At 39.8% G+C, this 17,804-nt stretch overlaps 1 protein-coding gene across 5 annotated transcripts in view; it reads left to right on the top strand.

The window, feature by feature from the left end:
- Positions 1 to 17,804, top strand: part of CORO1C (coronin 1C) — an 85,359-nt gene that overhangs the window by 38,699 nt on the left and 28,856 nt on the right. For all 5 annotated transcript variants that reach the window (XM_003832518.4, XM_063593626.1, XM_034934413.3 and 2 more), the window contains one exon: positions 13,395 to 13,517. In XM_003832518.4, coding sequence (XP_003832566.1) covers positions 13,395 to 13,517 — 123 coding nt within the window. The remainder of the gene's footprint in view (positions 1 to 13,394; positions 13,518 to 17,804) is intronic.

Here is a 17,804-nt window from a genome sequence, read left to right as displayed (position 1 = left end):
ATGGCTTGAACACAGGAGGCGGAGGTTGCAGTGAGCTGAGATCGCACCATTGCACTCCAGCCTGGGCGACAGAGCAAGACTCTGTCTCAAAAAAAAAAAAAAAAAAAAAAAAAGGCTGTGGTCTAATGGACACTGAATCCTTTGCATTCTTTCTCTGGGATTAGAGAGTTTAATAACAAAAACAGTAACTTGTCAGGGCTTTCATTCTGTCAGCTCAGAGAATTGTCTTAGGTTTGGAAAGTGCTTGGTCTATACCATGCCTTGTGAGGACACAGTGACAGTGATGAAATCGCAGCAGTTCACATTTGTTGCGGGCTTCCTTTAAGTGCCAGGCGCCGTGCTGATAAGTGCCTTCTTTCATGGGCTACTTGAGAGGGAATGGCAGTCTCCTGACAGTGCTTTTCTGTGTGATCCACAGTCTTTGCCAGCACCTGCTGGATTTGCATTGGCTGCATGTCTGCCTTACTGTGCATTGCTGACAGGCAATTTCCATTTCTACACATTGTGGTACTCTGTTTTAGACAACAGTGGCAGTGCCGGTAGCCCTTTGTACAGATGTGGACATTTGGCACTTGGTAGCTTTGGTGTTAGGGGCAGAGGATTTTGTTCAGAGCCAGCCAGTGTCCTGACATGTCGTGGGATGCCCATTCACTGCCTCCTGAAATAGATTGTCTGATGCCTGGAGCACCTTCAACTGCCAAGTGTATGGGCCGTGAAAAGCTGGGGGACAGGACTGGGAGGGGTGGAGGATGCAGGGGGAGGGCACCAGGTGCAGAACAATGACTTCCAAATTATGTCACGAGCTGCCAGCCACACGAGCGCGGCCTGGCCTCATTACCACATGAAGTGCCACAGAAGGGCCTTTTCATTTTCTCCTAGTGACTGTGTTTTCCACAGTTTTGCTGGGAGGGGTGGGGTGGGCACCCTGCTCACCCCCAGTTAACAATGGAGCACAAAGTCCTGGCAGAAGGAACTTCCCAATGTACCCCGGGGCTATTTTTGATGACAGTGAGTGGCTGTGACTCACTGAATGTGTGCCCTGGCAGATGATGGTTTCCACCCCACCCCCTCCCCTGGAGATGAGCAGGCAGCCTTTGTGCGTTTCCTTGGCCAGCTTCTCCTGCTGCTGCAGTTCACTGATATGTCCACAGCAGCCGGCCCGCAGGCCTGACAGGGCTCTGACAGTGGTTTTTACCATATATGGCCATCAGAGCGCTGTGGCTGTCAGCCGGCCAGGATAATTTCCTTCCTTTGCTTTGATTGGCTGCATGGGTGGCTCAGAGAATGGTGGGATCTGGGAGTGTGTGGTGAAGAGAAGCCACTGAGTCAAGTGCAAAGAACGTTTAACTCTTTCCTGGGTTTGTGGAGCGTGCCAGTCTGTGCTAAGCAGGCTGACAATTGCTGCCAGCAGAAGCCCTCAGTGTGTAAACATGGTAACCCCAGTCTGGGAAAGCTGCTGTATCTCCGGTAAAGAAAGGTATCTGAACACACATTACTCTGAAATAAACTCAAGGTGTCATGAACACATTTCTGGAGTCACGGTTTTGCCCAGAAGCCACCTTATAACCACATGTAGCAAATCATCTGCTCCTGCCAAGTTGAATATCTTTGCCAATTAGGGGTGGGACCTGAGTTGAGTCTGGGGAAGACTGAGCTGAGAGGGAATGTGATGGGACACATGTCTGCTTTCTTGGAGGACCGGTGACTTGGGTTTCATTTCTGGCTGACTGAATTGAGTCTATACTGCAGTCCTCTTGCTTGTGTGGAACTGACTCAGCCATGGAGCCCAAGGCATTAGCCCCTCCCACCCCCCAAAAAAAGTTGTAATATTTTTCTATTTTTCATCTCCACCATCCAAGGAGGGTGGATTTTCATTCTGAGGCCTGTGGATTAAACCAATGCAGAGCTGCAATGGGAAGGGTTAGCCCTGGAGCTCTTCAGCGTTCACAGAGGGTTTCAGTAGATCAGTCTCCAATGTCATTTGCTTACTACGAGGGCTTAGACAACCAGTTTCTCTATTTTCTGATTTGATATTGAATGCTTTAATTTTCCATATTGCATTTACATCTGTAGTTCTTCTGCTTTTCAGCTTTTGCTTTCTAGCTCAATTTTATTTTAACTAGATTCTGCCTCATCTTGGGTTCCAAGTTTTTATTTGTTCTCAGCCCAGAAGCATCATATGGAATTACTTGTCTGCAATAATGAGCAGAAAGCATTAGGTTTTCACTTTATAAATTCTTTAAGTCAGGAAGTTAGGAAATACAGCTACTCTGGTTGCTATCGCATATTTGGGCAAGGTTGAGTAAGGAAATGTTAACTTTTCCGTGTTTTTGCTTTCTGATAATAAAATGTTTGTAGTTTTACAATAACTTCCCTCAAGTTCTTAATTGATTTTAAAATATGGTCTATTCAGTATTAAACCCAGTTTTTAGAGCGGATCTGTGATGCAAAAATTATTTGCTTGGCATTTTCACTTCTGTCCAAAAAGACTGCTGTTTTTTACTCACAGGCAGGTGAAGTCTCTGTAGGCCCATACTCCCTCTCCCCAGCAGCTTTTGTTTCTAGCTTACCTTACCTTACAGGGTAACTCAATCTGTAGGGTTTATTCCAGAGCACCTCCTTTTACCTCAAGGATGGTATTTCTGGTTCCCTTAAAGTAAAGCCTCCTCAGAATGTTTTATTCCTGGGCCATGAGCTGTCACTCTCAGGGACCAGCCGGTGCACAAGTCATATATTGTGTGCACCCATCTTTTTGGTCTGCTGCTGAGTCTCTGTTTTCCATGCCGCTGTCCCCTTGTCCCATGACCACAATCACTCTAGCTCCTCCCCGTGGAGCAGCAGGGGCTTAAGAAATTCAAACAAAACATGTATCCACATAAATAATACTGTCATAAGGAAAAGGAAGTTGAAAAAAATGGAAAACCCACTTCAATAGATACGCTTTTGACTCCTTTGAACTCTGCACAGTGTGAATGGAGCCCTTATGCTTGGGCAGAAAACTTTTCCTCTACTTCTGAGCACATGTGTGACTTAACATTCTCCTTGCTGAGTTGAAGAATTCTCAGTATGTATCACCCAAAGCCAAAAATAAGTTATGATTGAAATTTGGGCACATAAAGTGATTTTGATACTCATTTTTTCCTAAAATGAAAACTTAGATGAATATTAGGTAGGGGTTTGAACAATGTGGAAATCTTTTAACTGTTCTTTGAGTCAGGTCATGTAAAGTATCTTTGCTTGCCTTCCCCAGGATGGGGTGGGGGCTCTTAGGCCCTTACATCTTCGGGTGGTGTAACTAGTCTGGATAATAGGCATCGAGGACTGCAGATCAGGAGTTGGAAAAGTACTGGAAGTGAGACAGCTGCCTGAGTTGGATTAGATAAGGGAAACCGTGTAGAAAGCAGTCTGAATCCAGCACCCTAGGAAGGTGTGGGTTTATATGATACACTCCAGAATGCAAACTTGAAAGAAATTGTATGTGGGATACCTTGAGCTTCTTAAAGGGGAATATTTGATTTGACTTATCACTCGAATGAATGTGTCACTTTTTATCACCATGGGAATTTATTACTTTGTGAAAACATACATTAGTTGTGAGAAAGAGTAGGCCTGCTGGGTAAAGCGTTGTGCGACTTTAACATAATGTTACATTTCCTTTCTTGCAGGAACCAGTGATTATCAGATTGATCCATCTTTTTTTGTTTTTTCAGAGATGGAGTCTCGCTCTGTTGCCCAGGCTGGAGTGCAGTGGTGCGATCTCAGCTCACTGCAACCTCCGCCTCCCGGGTTCAAGTGATTCTCCCACCTCAGCCTCCCAAGTAGCTGGGATTACAGGTGCCCAACACCATGCCCGGCTAATTTTTTTTTTTTTTTCTGAGACAGAGTCTCATTCTGTCGCCCAAGCTGGAGTGTAGTGGTACGCTCTCAGCTCACTGCAACCTCCGTCTCCCAGGCTCAAGCAATTCTCCTGCCTCAGCCCTCCCGAGTAGCCGGGATTACAGGCATGTGCCACCACAATGGGCTAATTTTTGTATTTTTAGTAGAGACGAGATTTCACCATTTTGGCCAGGCTGGTCTCGAACTCCTGACCTATCTGCCTGCCTTGGTTTCCCAAAGTGCTGGGATTACAAGTGTGAGCCACCACGCCCGGCCTGTATTTTTAGTAGAGATGAAGTTTCACCATGTTGGCCAGGCTGGTCTCGAACTCCTGACCTCAAGCGATCCGCCCGCCTCAGCCTCCCAAAGTGCTGAGATTACAGGCGTGAGCCACTGCACCCTGGCCTTATTATTATTTTTTTGAAACAGGGTCTTACTCTGTCACCCAGGCTGGAGTGCAGTGGCGCGATCATAGTTCACTGCAGCCTTGACCTCCTGGGCTCAGGTGATCCTCCCACCTCAGCCTCCCAAGTAGCTGGGACTACAGGTGCGCACCACTACACCTGACTAATTTTTATATTTGTAGGGACAGGGTTTCGCCGGATTTCTTAAGGTTTATGTTGAATTTAGTGTGCCTAAAGAGGAATGTTTTTTGCTAAGTCATTTAAGTTATTGAACTTTCCTTTTATAGCAATTTGATAAAGTTATATTTTTACTGATGCTTACATTTTGATTTTCATTCACCTTCTCCCCGCAAAATGCCCATTGGAGGAAATGTTGCCTAACTCTGTGGGTTTAGTTGAAGTATCAGTCTCCAGGAACTCGGCTGTGTTGTAGCTACTTCAAGATTTTTAAGTGTTTTCCCCAAAGCAAATGATAGTGCTTGTATCTGGGACGGTTTCTGCCGCGGTGAAGGTTGCTGGCTGGAACATGCTCATAAGACATCACCCTTAGCTCTGGCCAGCCACGTGGAAATTGTGCCATTACACCTCTCCCTTGTGCCAGCTGTATACATGCTTTGGAAGCTGAATTTTCCTTTCGGCTCATGTTGCTTGGCTCTGGGCAGGCTGTACTGGATCTTTCAGATAATAATGTCTGTAGGCCAGTGTCCTGACCTATTTCACCAATGTCCCACGAGTTTATGAACTGGCTCTGGAGCAGAGCCTTTGGGAAACTTGGTGCTGGCCATTTTTGCCACCTGTTGGGTTGACATGCTAGTAATCCCAATCATTTGGAGTTTTAGCTAGAAAGGTATAACAAAAGCTATCCTATGGCATGTGATTGGGACTAGTAAGTAATCAATGAATCAAAATTTATTTAAAGCAAGGAGTCTAATGGCTATTACATTTTCAGCTAAACTACTTCAATTTCATGCCAGAAAAGTAGTAATATTCTAGATTAAGCAACAGAGGTGATTTATCCCTAGTGAAATAGTGGACTGATCTGTTAGTAAAGTGAAGTTTTTCTATCTCTAAGCTTTAGAAGATTGGTGGGAGTTTCTTAAATAATTCATTTTTTAGTTTAAAAAGATATCTAAAAGCTGGCTTTAATTCTTGTACATCTTCCTTTCAGCCTCTGCATTCATTTAAATTTGCTGCTTAGAGGTTCAGGTAAACTGTGTTGTCACCATGACATGTGGTGGATGTCTTTCTGAATGGCCCCTCACAATCTAGCTAATTATACATGGATTCTTTGGTTTGTTCACTACATGATAAATGAGTATGTGTCGTGCAGACGAATGAGAATTGTGTTCTTATTAGATCCTAGTGCAAAATGTCTTTCAGAATGATGTTTCCTCATCTTTACCATATAAGGCCGTTATTAGTATGGTTTCCTTTAATCTCCATGAACTGGAGCCCGCAGCAGTTTGTAAGTGCCCAGCTTTGCATTTTTAATAACGTATGCTGATTTGGTGAAATATGTTGTTGTGCTTTTGTTTTGATTTCATTATGAGTAAGAAGATACTTAGAGGTGTAAGCCCTTGAAAGCAGGATAGCTGATACTTGACTGTGTGTTTGTGAACATCCAGCATGCCAAATAATCAGTGTACCTTTAAAATGCCATCTACCCCCATACTGTCTTCACATTTTTGTTCTTTTATCACTGTCAGATATTTAGTCAATTGCTTTTCTCTTGTGCTACAGTAGAATACTACTTTCTCTGTTTTATTTAAGGATTTATGATGACATCACAACCAGAGGAAGCAGCTGCTTGTAGAATATCATTTTTTATTAACTCTGTGTTTCTGATGGCCAATTGCCAATAATTTTTAACATTACTTGTGTGCCTTTTTTTTTACAACCCATGGCATAGTGGAAATTTTCTTTCCCTATCCAAATCTAGTATGGTTGGTCAGTGATACTTTAGATCTTTGCTTCTTGACTTTCTCTGTGCCTCAGTTTCTTTATTTGGAAAATAGGGTGATAAGGTTCCCACATCTTAAAGGTTGTCATGAGGACAAAGTTATCAAGGTCTTCAGACAGTTCCTAGCTTGTAATTTAAGTACTTAAAAAGTGTTAGCCATTGTTATTATTTGTTTTGATAGAAAGGACAGAAATAGCTGGCAGTTGCTCTTTCAGTGACATTCAGGTTCCAGAGAAAATGTTGAGCTCTAGTACTTTCAGGCTGTGGATTTATTGGGGCTGAGCTGGGAATGGCAGTAATGCTTATTATTATTCTCAGATATCTTGACTGAAGAATACTGGTGAATAGCTATTAACTTTTAGCCAGGGTTATTTAATTTTAACTTCAAAAAAGAAGTCATTTAGTAAGAAGCTTCTTAGTATGTAATTAAGAACAACTAGTGCTAGTACTTCCAGATTCCCCTCAAAATTGCTTTGTGTTTGAATAAAAGCGCTTCTTAGCCCAGATTGGAAAAAATCATTTGGTGTTCTTGGAAGTTCAGAGCTCAGTACTATAGTTGGCCATCAAGGATGCCAAATGTGGTTTCCTGGGCAGAGCCTAGGAATGCAAAGACCCTGATGTAAAACAAAACAATTCAGGTAGAAAAGCTTTTTTCCTTGGGAGTAAGAAAAAATTTTAATGCAAATTTAATAATAATGCATTGGTGTATTTCTTAACTTTATTATATTTTAAATTCTTTTTTTCAAAATAAGATGTATCAAAATAATAGAACACACATGTACTCACAAGATTAAACAGATGTTAATATTTTGCCAGATTTGTTTCATATCTCCCCTTTTTGAAAAAAGTAATAAAGCATAACAGATACAGGTAGAATACCATTCTTATTTATTTTCTCCTTCCCCAGAGGTAATCTTTTCTTCAAATATGTATCATATTTTTATTACATATATGTTTATCTGTAACATGTACTTTTATTTCGCGTGCCTTAAACTTTTATGTAAATATGTATTCCCATACTGAAGGACAGTGAAATTGCTTCTGCTTTTGCCACTATTTCCAACAATGCGGCAATAAATATTCCTCTTGTACAAAATATGGGAGCATCTCTCTCACCCAGACCACCTAGAAGTGGCATTGCTGGGCTGGACTTCCTCACCTCTACCTGTTACCAAATTGCTCTTGAAAGGAATTGTAACAAGGTGTTCTGTAAGCAGTTTATGAATTCCTCTTTCCTGACATCCTTGTCAGCACTTATATTTAGACTTTTACATTTTCACCAGTTTTGATGAGTATAAAATGTGACCATGTTGTTTTAATTTGCAGTTCTCTAATTATCAGTGAGATTGAAGTATCTTTTCACACATCTATTGCATCTTCAGATTTTCTTCGCTGTGAGTTCTCTGCTCGTGTAATTTGCCCATCGTTCTGTTTGGTTGTTGATTTTGTTAGGTATGTATGTTGCATACCTCTTCTTGCACTTTGTAACTTGTCTGTTCATTTACATTTTTAAAGAACAACTCACACTGCTGAATTTGGTTTGCTTTTGTTGCTGTTTGTGAGGAGCTTTGCATCAGTATTTGTAAGTCATATAGGCTTCAATTTTTCTCCCTTATACTGTCCTTTGTATCAAGGTGTTACATTCCTTATATGATGAATTCAGTGGCACTTTTCTTTTTTCTGTTCTCTGGAAAGCTTTGTTTGAAATGATCTCTTCCTTGAATATTTGGTGACACTCACCTGTAAAACCATCTGGGCCTAGTGTTTTTTGGTGTTTGCTGATGGATTGATTTATTGGGAGGTGGTGATGGGTAGAGTTATACTACTGATCTTTTATGGTTATGGATCTAATTTACATTTATTTATTCTTGAAAATCTTTTGATGTTACTTTTACTTCTGTGAGATTGTGTATTTCATCTAGATTATTCAATTTATATATATTGTCAAATGTTATTCCTAGTGTTTTCATACTCTGTAAATTTCTACTTTATTTGTAAGTTATGTCCCTTTTAAAATTACTGGTATTCATTTGTGCCTTATCTCTTTTCCTGATCTATCCAGTTCAGTTGATTTTGTTATTTATTTTGTTATTTATTTTTTTTCCACTGACTTCTTTTCTTCCTTTTTTTTTTTTTTTTTTTTTGAGACAGAGTCTTGCACTGTTGCCCGGACTGGAGTGCAATGGTGCGATCTCAGCTCACTGCAACCTCTGCCTCCCAGGTTCAAGCAATTCTCCTGCCTCAGCCTCCTGAGTAGCTGGAATTACAGGCACCCATCACCATGCCTGGCTAAGTTTTTGTATTTTTAGTAGAGACGGGGTTTCACTATGTTGGCCAGGCTGGTCCCGAACTCCTAACCTCGTGATCTGCCTGCCTTGGCCTCCCAAAATGCTGGGATTACAGGCATGAGCCACTGTACCTGGCATCTTTTCTAATAATTTTACATTCTTTGGATGTACTCTGTTCATTTTCTAACTTCTCAAGGTAGCAACTCAATGCATTAATTTTCAGTCTTTTCTACTATATGCATTTAAGACTGTCCATTTTTCACTAAGATCTGTTTTAGTTGTATCTTGCACATTTGGATATGTTGTGTATTGCTCAGTTTTAACTTTTATTCTGTTATCCATTATGATTTTTAAAAAACAATTATTTAGTAAATTAAAATATTTTCAAATGTACTGGAGATTTTTGGTTTATTTTTCTATTAATTTTTAATTGTATTGCATTATACTCAGAAGATGCTCTACCTGCTATTGACTCCTTGGTATTTTTTGAGATTTGCTTTGTGGTCTCCTAATTGATAATTTAAAACAAATTAATGTTTAATGTATGTTTGAAAAAAGTGTATTTTTAAATGTTAGGTACAAGGTTATATATATTCATTAGATCAAAGTTGTTAATTTTTATAAAATCTTCTGTATTCATATTAATTTTGTCTGTTTAATTTCTTAAATCTTTGTTGACATCTCTTACAATTATGACTTTGTCATTTTCTTCAAGTTCTGTCAACGTTTGCCTTAATTATTTTGAAATTGTATGGTTAGATGAATTACAGTTTATAGTGGCAATATAACTTTCCAGTGAATTGTTTCTTTAGATGTCAGATAGTGACATTAATCGCTAATAGTGCATTTCACCTTAAAGTCTGTTTGTTCTGGTATTAACTACCAGGTATACTTTTTAATATGCCGCCCTCCTTTATTTGCCTTTTGGTGCCATTATTTTTTTAAAATATGTGTAGCTGGTTATAATCTAATCTGAGAGGCCTTGTCTTATCTAGTGAGCTTAATCTTGCGTTTACTACAAATCATGATTTATAGTTGGTTTTATTTCCACCATCTTTGTGCTTTCTAGTTTTCATGCTTTTTTTTCTTAAAAAATTTGTCTCTGCTTTTCATGAGTTGCATTCATACTTTCTTTGGTCCTTTTTTTCTTTTTATTTTCTCTTTCTATTGGATTGAGCCAGTTTTTAAATTCTAGCTATTCTAGTACACCTCCACCCCCACCCACCCCCAGAAATTATACATTCTCTCTCTTTCCTTTTAGTATTTACTCTGCATTTGGATATCTTTATTTAAAGTCTAAAATTAGTCAATTTTTAAGTCTGATCATATGCCTTTTACCTTAAATGGTATTGTTGTCTAATGTTTTGTTTCTGTCTTTTTAAAATCTGTACTCCAAGTTGGTATTATTAGTACTGTTTTACATAGTACCTGTTTGTATTTGCTTTATTTATTTATTTGCTCACTGTTGTTTTGCTATACCTTTCTACTTTACTTTCTTTTCCTGAAATGAGTCCTTAAACTTAATTCTTCAAAATTAATATAGCAATTCTTTGAGACAAATCTAAGAATTTAATTTTTTGAACAAGAGTTTACCCATGGTAAATTCTGTCTCTTTTTGTCTGCAGTGCCTTTTGTTTGCTTTTTTCGTGTCATCATTCTTGAATGATAGTTTTTCTGGGTATGGAATACAAGGGTGGTGGTTTTTCTTAGCATTTCCAAGATGTTTTCCATTTTTTTGTTTCTCTGATTGCTTCTGAGAAATCTGCTCACAATCAGTCTAATTACTCTGTCAGTAGGTAATCTGTCCTTTCTCTGTTGTTGCTTCTGGGATCTTCTCTTTGTTTTAGGTGTTCTAAATTGCACTAGGATATGAATAGATAAGAATTTGTTTTCACTTATACTGCCGGAGGTGGGATTTGTGCATCTTAAATCTAAAGACTTATGCATTTAATTGAACCTGAAAAATTCTCAGACATTATCTCTTTAATTTTTGCCTCTGTTCCATTCTTTTAATTCTCTCCTTTTGGTTTGTCTATTTAAATGTGTGTCAAACTTCATTCTGGCCTTCCAGCCTTAGGATGTTTTAAGTTATGAAATATCACACATTCAAGCCACGCATGGTGGCACACACCTATAGTTCCAGCTATGTAGGAGGCTGAGGCAGGAGGATCTCTTGAGGCCAGGAGTGAGCTATGATTGTGCCTGTGAATGGCCACAGCATTCCAGCCTAGGCAATGTGAGACAAGAACAAGAGAGAGAGAGAAAGAAAGGAAGGAGAAAGAGAGCACACATTCAAAAGAGTTACTATATCTATAGTTTAGTAATTATGTAAAATAGGATGAACACCTGTGATCCCAGTACCATCAGCTTAAGCAACAATATTACCTGGGGTAGTAACTCAAGGATGCAAGTGAAATCTCCATCTTACCTGCATGATTTTTGTGAGAATGCAATAAGATAAGCAAAACCACGTGGCTTAGACCTAGTAGCTGGTCATTCTTTAAGGAGAGACACCATCAGAAATGTGGTAGATTCCAGCATTTGTTAAATTTCGGGTAATGTTTATTGAGTACTTCAAGTGCTGGGACAGTACCAAGTTCTTTACCTTGATTGTCTCATTTAGTCCTCACATCAGCTCTTAAGGAATAAACTGTTAAACATTCTAGTTTTATAGATGAGGAACTGAGGTTGAGGGATGGAGTAATTTGGCTAGGACTTCACAGCTAGAAGATGGCAGAACCATGACTACACTCTGGGCAGTCTGGTTCTCAACCATTTATACTTCGCTGCCTGTAAATGAACTGTGTGGCTCCTTCCTGTGACACCCAGATTCTATATGATATGGTGTTCATTGGAATTTCCTTTTTTGAAGTCCTTTTTTGGTGATGCGTTTTGGAAGATCCAAACTGGGTTGCAAGGGAAAGTGGAGGAACGTGAAGAAACCTAGGCCTTAGGTCTGTAAACAGGGCCATATTCAGGCCTCAACTTAGAACTTACCTTTCCCAGAAGAAAACCTCTCCAGAGACTGTGACCCCACAAACCTGCTTGAATGTCTTCCTTCTATGTTCCTATGTGGCACCATAATTGGCTGTTTAAATGTCTCTCTTCTCTCACTGGGCTCCACATTTAGCCAGGACAGGACTGCCTTGTTCACGTCTGTATCTCCAGCACTCAGCACAATGTCTGGTCCATAAAAGTTCACAACACATATTTGTTAATTCTTAATGATGGAGTAAATTATTGTACTAGAAGAACTAATAATGTGACAGCTTTTATTGGATATTTTATTCCAGATACTGTGGTTAAATTTTTTACTTATTTTACAGATAATTGTAATACTGAATTGTGATTTATCTAAAAGTGTTCTCTCATTTAATCCTTACGGTAATTGTGGGAGTTAATAAGCATCATTGTTAACTATTTTACAGATGACGAATGAGCTGAAGCTTAGAGAGATTACATGACTTGTCTAAAGTCACCTGTTTAATCAGTAGAGCCTGGATTTGAACCCTTACCTGTCTTATTCCAGAGCCTGTGGTCTTTACACGTTAACGTTCTGCTTTCCTGGAGATTTGCACAGTCAAGTCAAATTGGAGAAATCATAGAAATTTCTGTTCTTGAAAAATTGCTAAGAAGCCTGCTCCAGTGTTGGGATGATTTGCCATATAAGAGCAAAAACAACAAAAAATAGATTAAGCCATACATTGCAGTGATTCCTTTCTGTGCACCTGCTCTTAAAGCATACACAGCTTCAGCGTGGACTGGCATTAAGCTATTTTAAAAAGGAAACCACTTTCATATACCCATTGTTAACAATAGCAGTTGTCTTAGTTGACACAAAATAGGTCTGATAACCCTGGTTGGTTTGCTAGATTCAAATGTGTGACATGAGCAAATTGTGGTAGCTATTTATGACCAACATTAAGCATTTTATTCTTAATCAGATGTGGAACTGGCTAATGGGTGAGGTCTAAGTTGGTGTTAACTAGATTGTCTGGCTGGCATTTCGGTTGATTGAGGATAGCAGAGAGACTGAGACATTAAAATGTAGTAGGCTCTTTAGGCCCTAATGATAGCTAAAGCTTTTCTTTTTTTTTTTTAAACTTTTTAAATTTCTTTTTTTTTTTCTTTTTTCTTGTTTCTTTTTTTTTTTTTTGAGACAGAGTCTCTCTCTGTCGCCAGGCTGGAGTGTAGTGGCACGATCTCGGCTCACTGCAACCTCTGCCTACCGGGTTCAAGCGATACTCCTGCCTCAGCCTCCCAAGTAGCTGGGACTACAGGCGCACACCACCACGACCAGCTAATTTTTGTATTTTTAGTAGAGGCGGGGTTTCACCATGTTGGCCAGGATCTCCTGACCTCATGATCCACCTGCCTCAGCTCCCAAAGTGCTGGGATTATAGGCGTGAGCCACCGCGCCCGGCCTTTACATTTTAATAATGCCATTCATTTCCAGAACTGGTAATTTATATATTGGAGGATATTGTCTTATTGTATTAACATTTTGAATAATACCAAGGTTTAGGGTTTTTTTTTTTTTTTAAGCCATGGAACATCCTTTTAATTTACAATTTGGCTATTTAGAATTGTATTTTGGCAAAAAGACTTTCATATTCTCTTTTGCTATGTCTGCTAGTGCAGTTGGTTACATCTTTTTGGTTCTAGGGTTTTGGATTCTTGTAATTTGATCGCATGTCCTTGGTAGTGGCTTTTTCTAGAAGTGAAAGTTGATATTGACTATACGATGTCATATCTAGAAAATTGAGAGTTTTGGGTGGAGGTAATAAATGAGAAATGGGCCTGAGAAAATGTATAACGTCTGTGGTGTTGATATTACATAATAGGTTTGTTTCTCTCTTCTTTCAGACTGGTCGAATTGACAAATCTTACCCTACAGTATGTGGCCACACAGGACCAGTGCTGGACATAGACTGGTGCCCACATAACGATCAGGTCATTGCCAGTGGTTCAGAGGACTGCACGGTCATGGTAAGCTCCCAGGGTGTTGTGTGCACACAGGCCAGTGAGACTCACCTACTGCTTTCAAAAGCATGTGTGTGGGTGTGTGTGTATGTATAGAGGCTTGAAAAGCAGAACGTTATAGCAGTTTTGACTGTCTGTTGGATTTTACAATAATTTACTACGTTTAAGTTTAATTACAGATAATCCTTTCAACAAGCCCTTAAATCAAAAAGGTTGTACTGCAGTGTCTGCTGTGTCTTTCTTTTTCTTTTTTGTTTTTTGAGATGGAGTCTTGCTCTGTCACCCAGGCTGGAGTGCAGTGGCATGATCTCGGCTCACTGTAACCTCCGCCTCCTGGGTTCAAGTGATTCTCCTGCCTCAGCCTCCCGAGTAACTGGGATTACAGGCATCTGCTACCACACCTGGCTAATTTTTGTATTTTTAATAGAGACGAGGTTTCACCATGTTGGCCAGGCTGGTCTCGAACTCCTGACCTCAAGTGATCCGCCTGCCTGGGCCTCCCAAAGTGCTGGGATTACAGTCTTTTCTGTGAGTGTGTTTGTGTATGTGCTTATTGACAGTTGACATGTTCTCTGTTGGAAGATTTTAGGGAAAGTAAAGTGACTTTTCAGTAATTCTGTAATGCCATTTGACCACATGAATTTCCCCTCGCCCCAAAAGGAGAGAAAAAACTGAAACTGCTGGCACAGACTGTACAAGACAGTGACGTAAGATGCCAAAGTTATGCAGATAAAATGGGATATGTCACAGGTGGTAAAAGAGTTTTTGCAATTGCTTGTTTCCAAGCTAATGGCAGAACTGTGTTCTGTCCAGTGGACCCTGGTTAAGAAAGTCCTTTTCATAAAGATATACAAACAAAAAATGTGAAAGGTGAATTAAGTCCTTTACATTCCCTCCTTTAGTTTCCAAAAGTAGGTTATGTGTGAAACAAGGCTTTGGAATACTTTTTAATATGATTTCTTGTCCTTAGTTATGATTTTTAACTTTAAAATGTGATTATTGGTTTGGATCAGTTTTTAATGCTAGCCCAAAGTAGGCTGAAAAGGTTAGGCATAAACACAAATGGGAGTACTGCTGCCCCTGAAATAAGGGAAGATGGTCTCTAATTAATTTGTAAGCAGTCTCGCACGTGTCAGGTAGTCTCGCACGTGTCAGCATTGGAGAACCATGCTACTTTTATTTTCCTCTCTATTGGCTGTGGACTGAAACATTGTTTGGAAAGCTTTATTAATTAAAATTATTTTACATAAACACAAATTAATTCCTGAACTGTGTCATTTAAACATTTACCCGCTTTTCCTCATGGGCTTTTGGCTGGGAATGTCTCCTCCTGTGATCTCATAATTTTGGCAGCTAAAGCATATTAAGGAAATACGCTGCTGTGAAAGGGAATTGTTCTGTTTAATGTGCCTTGCTAAATTGATCATTTTAATGGCTATGGACGCATTTTGTTAAGAGAAAGGAATATCGTTTAGACCTGATGCCAGAATTTTTTTTTTTTTTTTTTTGGGATGGAGTCTCACTTTGTCACCCAGGTTGGAGTATAATGGCGTGATCTCAGCTCACTGCAACCTCTACCTCCCAGGTTCAAGTGATTCTCCTGCCTCAGCCTCCCGAGTAGCTGGGATTACAGCCCTGCGCCACCATGCCTGGCTAATTTTTATGTTTTTAGTAGAAATGGAGTTTCATCATGTTGACCAGGCTGGTCTCGAACTCCTGACCTCAAGTGATCCCCCCGCCTCAGCCTCCCAAAGTGCTGGGATTATAGGCACGAGCCACCGCGCCTAACTCTGATGCCAGAATCTTAAACGGAGAGTCTGAACCTCTTTTGAAGAAGCAGGTTTGATCCATCTCTGGCTCTCCCTATCTCTAGCATTACTGGTCACGTTATCCTTTTAAAAAAAATAGTGTGTATTATAAAACAGAAAAACACACCAAATAGTTAAGTGAAAAAGCAGACTCAGGGAGTTAAGTGATTTATGACATAGCGAACACCATGTAACCACCTTCCATGTCAAAAAGTAGAACTTTCCCAACCTCCTCAGACTTCTCCATGTGCCCCATCCCAGTCACAACACCCCTCCTCCCTCTCAAAGTAACCACTCTCCTGACTTTTGTAATACTCATTTCCTTGCCTTTCTTTGTAGTGGTAATCACTCAGGTGTATACCTCTAGACTCTAGATTGGTCTTGCCAGTTTTAAAAACTTGATATATAGTCTTTTAAGTCTTAATCTAAAGATTCCTCCTTCATCATTTTCTTTTCCCTACAATTTATCTATTCGGAAGCCCTGACCTTTGACCTGTGCTTTTCAACCATCTGGATTTTGCTGATTGTACCCTCATGTTGCAGTTCAACTTGCTCCTCTGTCCTCTGAATTTCCTGCAAATTGGCAGCTGGAACCTGAAGTGCGGTCAGATTCAGGTTCTGTCCTTTTGGCAAGACTATATTGTTCGCATTATGTTCTTCCATACGCTAGGAAGCACATGATGTCACAGTGTCTGGGTTTCATCCTTTTTCCATTTGTGTATTCTGTGCCTATATCCAGTCATTCACTAGGGGTTGCAATATGGTGACAGTAAATTCTGTCATTTTGTTTTCAATTTTTAGCTGGTAAAATTTTATAAGATAATGTCCTCACTTACTTACTATTTAGTTACCAAATAGTATAGTTCATTTAGGAAAGCAGGATAAGTGCTTGATTCTTTCCTTTTATTTACCTAGTTCTCAAGATAATGAATTGATTCTCTGTCATCCTCAGAAGGTGACAAATTAGGGTTTTTTTTTTCCCCGTTCCTTTCATTTTGAAATCATGGATTTGAACATATTTGATGGGTTCAATCCATTATAATTCTTATCTCAAAGCTGACTTTCTCGCCTTTTCCCATTGAAACCTCTTCAAGATTTCTGAGTCCTTTTGAAATGACCATCATAGTCTTTGAGTCTTTGATAGATAGATTCCTTGCTATGTGATATGTTGAGGTGTTTCAGGCTCACTTTGGACATCCCTGCCCAAGCCATTTCTTTCGGAAGTCCTGGTTTATTTTAGGGGAAAATTATATCTATTAAGTATGCAGTAGCATTATGTCTCTCTCTCTCTCTCTCTCTATATATATATATATACATTTAAAAATACTGTATTACCAAAGAGAGTGTAATCTTTTTGCTGTGGAGGGTTTCCCCTCAGTGTTGATGGCTGCTGACTGATGAGGGTGGTGGTTGCTGAAGGTTGGGCTGGATGAGGCCACGACAATAAAGTTTGTCATACTGATTGACTTGGCCTCTCACAAAAGCTTTCTCTTTAGCATGTGATGCTGTTTGATAGCATTTTACCTGCCATAGAACTTCTTTCAAAATTGGAGTCAGTCCTCTCAAACCCTTTTGCTGCCTTATCAACTAAGTTTATGTAAGTAATATTCTAAATGTTTTGTTGTCATTTCAACAGTGTTCACAGCATCGTTACCAGGAGTACATTCCACCTCAAGAGACCATTTTCTTTGCTTATCCATAAGGAACAACTCCTCATCTGTTCAAGTTTTATCATGAGATTGCAGCAATTCACTCACATCTTCAGGCTCCACTTTTTATTCTCTAGTTCTCTATTTCCACCATATCTACAGTTACTTCTTCCACCAAAATCTTGAACTCCTCAAATGTTGATATTTTGAACTCCTTCCACGAATCATGAATTTTCTTAATGTCACCTAAAATGGTGAATCCTTTCCAGAAGGTTTTTTTTTTTTTTAAATTGAGACGGAGTCTCGCTCTGTCGCCCAGGCTGGAGCGCAGTGGTACGATCTCGGCTCACTGCAACCTCCGCCTCCTGGGTTCAAGCGATTCTCCTGCCTCAGCCTCCCGAGTAGCTGGGACTACAATCATGTGCCACCATGCCCGGCTAATTTTTTGTATTTTTAATAGAGACGGAGTTTCACCATGTTAGCCAGGATGGTCTCCATCTCCTGATCTCGCGATCCGCCCGCCTTGGCCTCCCAAAGGTGTGAGCCACCGTGCCCAGCCCAGAAGGTTTTTAATTCACTTTGCCCAGATCCATCAGGGGAATCACTATCAGTGGTAGCTGTAGCCTTATGAAATGTATTTCTTAAATAATAAGATTTGAAAGTCAAAATGATTCCTTGTTCCAAGGGCTGCAGAATTGATGTTAGCAGGTGAAAACAACGTTAATCTCCTTGTACATTTTCATCAGAGGTCTTGGGTGATAAGGTGCATTGTTGGTGAGCAGTAATATTTTGTAAGGAATCTTTTTTTTTCCTGATCGGTGGTTCTCAATGGTGGG

This window comes from Pan paniscus, chromosome 10 (genome assembly GCF_029289425.2).
Source record: "Pan paniscus chromosome 10, NHGRI_mPanPan1-v2.0_pri, whole genome shotgun sequence".
NCBI classification, from domain to species: domain Eukaryota; kingdom Metazoa; phylum Chordata; class Mammalia; order Primates; family Hominidae; genus Pan; species Pan paniscus.
Note: the sequence above shows the minus strand (reverse complement) of the source record. Positions and strands in the feature narration are given on the sequence as shown.